This window comes from Oncorhynchus nerka, linkage group LG24 (assembly GCF_034236695.1).
Source record: "Oncorhynchus nerka isolate Pitt River linkage group LG24, Oner_Uvic_2.0, whole genome shotgun sequence".
Classification (NCBI taxonomy): domain Eukaryota; kingdom Metazoa; phylum Chordata; class Actinopteri; order Salmoniformes; family Salmonidae; genus Oncorhynchus; species Oncorhynchus nerka.
Genome location: NC_088419.1, coordinates 85,686,467 through 85,691,466, shown reverse-complemented (window position 1 = coordinate 85,691,466; position 5,000 = coordinate 85,686,467). Strand labels below are relative to the sequence as shown.

The 5,000-nt window shown below is 45.1% G+C and overlaps 1 protein-coding gene across 1 annotated transcript in view; it reads right to left on the bottom strand.

The window, feature by feature from the left end:
* Positions 1-900, bottom strand: part of LOC115125089 (phosphatidylinositol 3-kinase regulatory subunit gamma-like) — a 42,354-nt gene extending 41,454 nt beyond the window's left edge. Inside the window, exon 1 of the mRNA XM_065009238.1 lies at positions 453-900. Within this exon, the coding sequence (XP_064865310.1) occupies positions 453-564 (112 nt within the window). The 5' untranslated portion in view covers positions 565-900. The remainder of the gene's footprint in view (positions 1-452) is intronic.
* Between the last annotated feature and the right edge of the window lie 4,100 nt (positions 901-5,000).

Here is a 5,000-nt window from a genome sequence, read left to right as displayed (position 1 = left end):
AGCAATCTGCTCTTCAGATAACGTCACTCCGATAAACTAGTCAAACAAGTTGAAACATTGTTGCAAACTAAATAACGCATCTGATACATTGTAACAATACATTCTAAATGATTGTCATCACCATTGAAACAGTAGCAAAAAGTCCCAGGATATCGGCAGATATTATCGGTGCAGATACAATGTAGCGATGTTAAAACGAATTGAACGAAACACTATAACGGTCATTTGTAGGTGCTTTAAAGCGATTTCAGGAAGAAGAAATGAGTATTTGTGCACCTGTAATAACTATGAATGAAAAAAACAAAGTTACCCAAATGAATAGGCTCGCTATCAGGACAGACAGGTTCGCAGGCAAAGCGTTCTTCTCAAAGTTTGGACCATTCAGTCCGCATCCACAAATAGGATACAGTATTTTACCACACAGTGACTATTCAATAGTTTCAGTGGCCTACCTGGAGGTGGTTGGTCCATTTCAATATAAAATATTAATTCTGTGGAATATGGCATCATCACGTCCCTCCAATCATCTTCGTATTTTTCCGTAGTCCAAACGGTATTGTACATTGTCTTTACTTCACTTGCGAATGACACTTGTCTTTCTCCAAATGGATATATGCGCACAGGAGGAACGATAAAAACCTTTTACAACACTTGACTGATCGGAATACTGCTATCTACTGTATAGAGGATAGCTCAACTAGAGCCGTCTCTGATGATCTGAATTCCTGCTTCAGACACAATAAATACGGTCAATTCTTCTGTAAAAGCACCTGGATTCACTGCTCTGATCAGACATAAAACCTCACTGTTCCAAAGGCCTATAAAATGTTCTAAAAGTCCTACAGAGCTGAAAGTAGATGCCAGCTCTACAATCAAGTCTGTTCTTCAGGGACCGAGCAGTCGTCTTCATTTTAAGAAGACTGACAGCGCGCAGGCAACCTTTCACATCATCTCGGCGCTACCACTTCACGCGGAAACACGGGGGGGGGAGCCGTTTCTAACAATGACGTACCGAAAGTGGGTTTGTACTTTTATTGCGCGGTGTTATTGCATACGATGTTATTACATAATTAGGGACGAGTATTTATGGATATGAACATATTTGGCTGTTTTGGGGTTTAGAAATCATGTTAGTAATTTTCATCATTTTACTGCCCTCCTTTTCCACAAACAGATTGGTATGTTCCTATCCCGTCTGCTTTGGTTATTGCTATCCGGGATCCTTGGGACGTCCCCACCCTAAATACTATCCCTTACCTCAACCCCTACCCTTACCCTGACCCTGACCATAACCATACTTAACCCCTACCTAACCCTAACTTTAACCCGAACCTTAACCATTTCAAATGGCAACTTCAATGGGGTAGGGACTTTCCAGGGTCTGTGAGCTGGGCAGTAAGCAGACTCCAGAGTAGGGAACCAATAGGAAAATGACTTTACTTCAACTCTGTTGCCGGAGTTATGAGCTAAACATTTTTGCAACCTTGTGTACCTTCCTGGCCAATGAACAATATCAAGGATGCAGGAAGTGAATTGCTGATTGGACCAAACAGTTACTATAAAGGGACAAATGGATGCAGACCACAAAAGGAGAAAAGCGACAGTAAAATGTCTAGTACTCTGATCACAACCACAACTCCTGGTCAGGTACAGAACACAGCCTACCTATGTTACAGCTTACTGTTAATTCACTTAGAAATGTAATTACAAAATGCACCATGTAAAAAATGCGTAGGCCTCAGCCTATGACACATTCAATCAACGTGTGTTGGCATTGTGTTCAATGAGTCGGCATTGTATTGAGCGAGATGGATGGTCTGTATACAGGGCACAGACTGACTGAGCATTCTGACCACCCTGCTAACATACATTTACTAACCCAGTAATAACAGTGTAATATCAACATGCAAAGGAGCATTTTATCAGAAGAGGATTTAACCCAGTCTGGTTGGTGGCCTAGTTCAGGGGTCTGGTTGCCAATCTGCCGTCCCAATCTATCTCCCCTCTCCTCCTCCTCTGTCTGATCTGTCCATCAAGAAAAGAAAAGGGAGGCTGTCCCCCTGCCCAGTATATAGGCCAGGGATGTCACTGAATTCATCTGTTTAATACAACTTAGGGGAGCAGAGGGGTCTGTGTGTAACGGAGGGTCCCCCAGTACCCCATCCCAGATGGCTCATGCCGGACACACAGCCCCTCTGTGTCAAGTGTGTCAAAGTGTTTTAATTGCCTCTGTCTGTAGTGAGGTGGTGCCACACAGGATTGGCTGGACAGATGGAAGGGTAACAATGACTTAGGAACTGACTAGGCCTGCATGGTAATCCACAGGAGATAGAGTCTCATCTGCTGTGTTTTATCTATGCATCATGACAGGCTCCCTCTGAAACACAGGAACAATAGACGGGAGATGCATCATGCCTGCATTTTGCATACTTTATGCATGATAATGACCAGCAGCCGTCTGAATAAGTGTTTGTGTGTGTGATTGTGCGTTGGTTTGTGTGTGGTTATGTGTCAGTGTGTGTGTGTCTGTGTGTGTGTGTGTGTCTGTGTTTGTGTGTCAGTGTGTGTTTATGTGTAAGTGTGTGTGTGTGTGTGTGTGTGTGTGTGTGTGTGTGTGTGTGTGTGTGAATGTGTGTGTGTGTCTGTCTCTGTGTCAGTGTGTGTATGTATGTGTCAGTGTGTGTGTGTGTTTATGTGTCTGTGTGTGTGTGTGTGTTATGTGTCAGTGCGCGCGCGCGTGTGTGTGTGTGTGTGTGTGTGTGTAAACTATCCCCCCTTTGCCTCCTCCTTCCCACACCTCATTTTTATGACATAATTTATTAATTTGTTAGGAGGATCAGTCAGGGATGTGTTTACTTGCCATCCTGTGTTTCTGGCTGCTCTCAAGCATCTGCTACACAGGTGGTGTGTGTGTGTGTCTGTGTGTGTGCGTGTGTGTGTGCGTGTGTGTGTGTGTGTCTGTGTGTGTGTGTGTGTATGTGTCTGTGTGTGTGTGTGTGTGTGTGTGTGTGTGTGTGTGTGTGTGTGTGTGTGTGTGTGTGTGTGTGTGTAACCACAGGTGACCGCTGGGACTCAGGTGTTGGTTATGTCACCCCTGTAGCCATAGAAACGCAGCAGCGCCCAGTAAAGCACTGTATTGAGATGATTCAGCGTTTACTAAGAGCGATATCCCTTTCAGACTCTGACTATCAAACGCTCTTAAATAAAGGTATGCTTTGATAAACTACTTCAAGTGTAGGGACTGCTTAGAAACAAAGAGTGCAGTAAACTAGTTTTTCCAGTTGTCTGAACTACAACATCAAGACACTGTCTGCTTCTTCTAGCCTTTCAACGTTATCCGTTGAATTCATTTATCTGCTCTGTCGGGTAACGCAACCCTCTGGACACTCTGAAATTAGAGTTAAAGTTAGGATTGGAAAAAAGGGGAGGCCCAGACCGACAGTGATGAATTGGGTTCCTATGGGAACATATCACATTTAGAGAGTATTTCTATCTGTGTGTGTATGACTGCAGATTTCTAGCCCTGCCTTTTACGCCCCTTTGTCAGTGTGCTGTATGTGTGCTGCAGTAGACCAGTAGACCACAGAAAGACAGACAGCTAGGTAGACCAGTGACACAGAAAGACAGACAGCTAGGTAGACCAGTGATACAGAAAGACAGACAGCTAGGTAGACCAGTGACACAGAAAGACAGACAGCTAGGTAGACCAGTGACACAGAAAGACAGACAGCTAGGTAGACCAGTGATACAGAAAGACAGACAGCTAGGTAGACCAGTGACACAGAAAGACAGACAGCTAGGTAGACCAGTGACACAGAAAGACAGACAGCTAGGTAGACCAGTGACACAGAAAGACAGACATCTAGGTAGAACAGTGACACAGAAAGACAGACAGCTAGGTAGACCAGTGACACAGAAAGACAGACAGCAAGGTAGACCAGTGACACAGAAAGACAGACAGCTAGGTAGACCAGTGACACAGAAAGACAGACAGCTAGGTAGACCAGTGACACAGAAAGACAGACAGCTAGGTAGACCAGTGACACAGAAAGACAGACAGCTAGGTAGACCAGTGACACAGAAAGACAGACAGCTAGGTAGACCAGTGACACAGAAAGACAGACAGCTGGTAGACCAGTGACACAGAAAGACAGACAGCTAGGTAGACCAGTGACACAGAAAGACAGACAGCTAGGTAGACCAGTGACACAGAAAGACATACAGCTAGATAGACCAGTGACACAGAAAGACAGACAGCTAGGTAGACCAGTGACACAGAAAGACAGACAGCTAGGTAGACCAGTGGCACAGAAAGACAGACAGCTAGGTAGACCAGTGACACAGAAAGACATACAGCTAGGTAGACCAGTGACACAGAAAGACAGACAGCTAGGTAGACCAGTGACACAGAAAGACAGACAGCTAGGTAGGCCAGTGACACAGAAAGACAGACAGCTAGGTAGAACAGTGACACAGAAAGACAGACAGCTAGGTAGACCAGTGACACAGAAATACAGACAGCTAGGTAGACCAGTGACACAGAAAGACAGACAGCTAGGTAGCGTTGGGCCAGTAACCGAAAGGTTGCGGGCTGGAATCCTCAAGCTGACAAGGTAAACATCTGTTGTTCTGCCCCTGAGCAAGTCTGTTAACCCACTGTTCCCCGGGCGCCGATGACGTGGATGTCGATTTAAGGTAGCCCCCCTTACCTCTCTGATTCAGAGGGGTTGGGTTAAATGCTGAAGACACATTTCAGTTGAATGCATTCAGTTGTACAACTGACTAGGTACCTCCCTTTCCCTTACGGTAGCTCTGTCTGTAAAAATCCCTGGTGTATGCTAGAATCGGTTACCAGTGATTCCCCTGCCCTGTGTGTGTGTGTAAAACATTTTCCCACTTGTAGATTGTGCTGATCAAAGTCATGGGGCAGACATAAACAGCAGAGAGAGAGATTCTCATCTGCCTAGCTACAGTGCAAGACCAAGCTAACAGATGCCCGA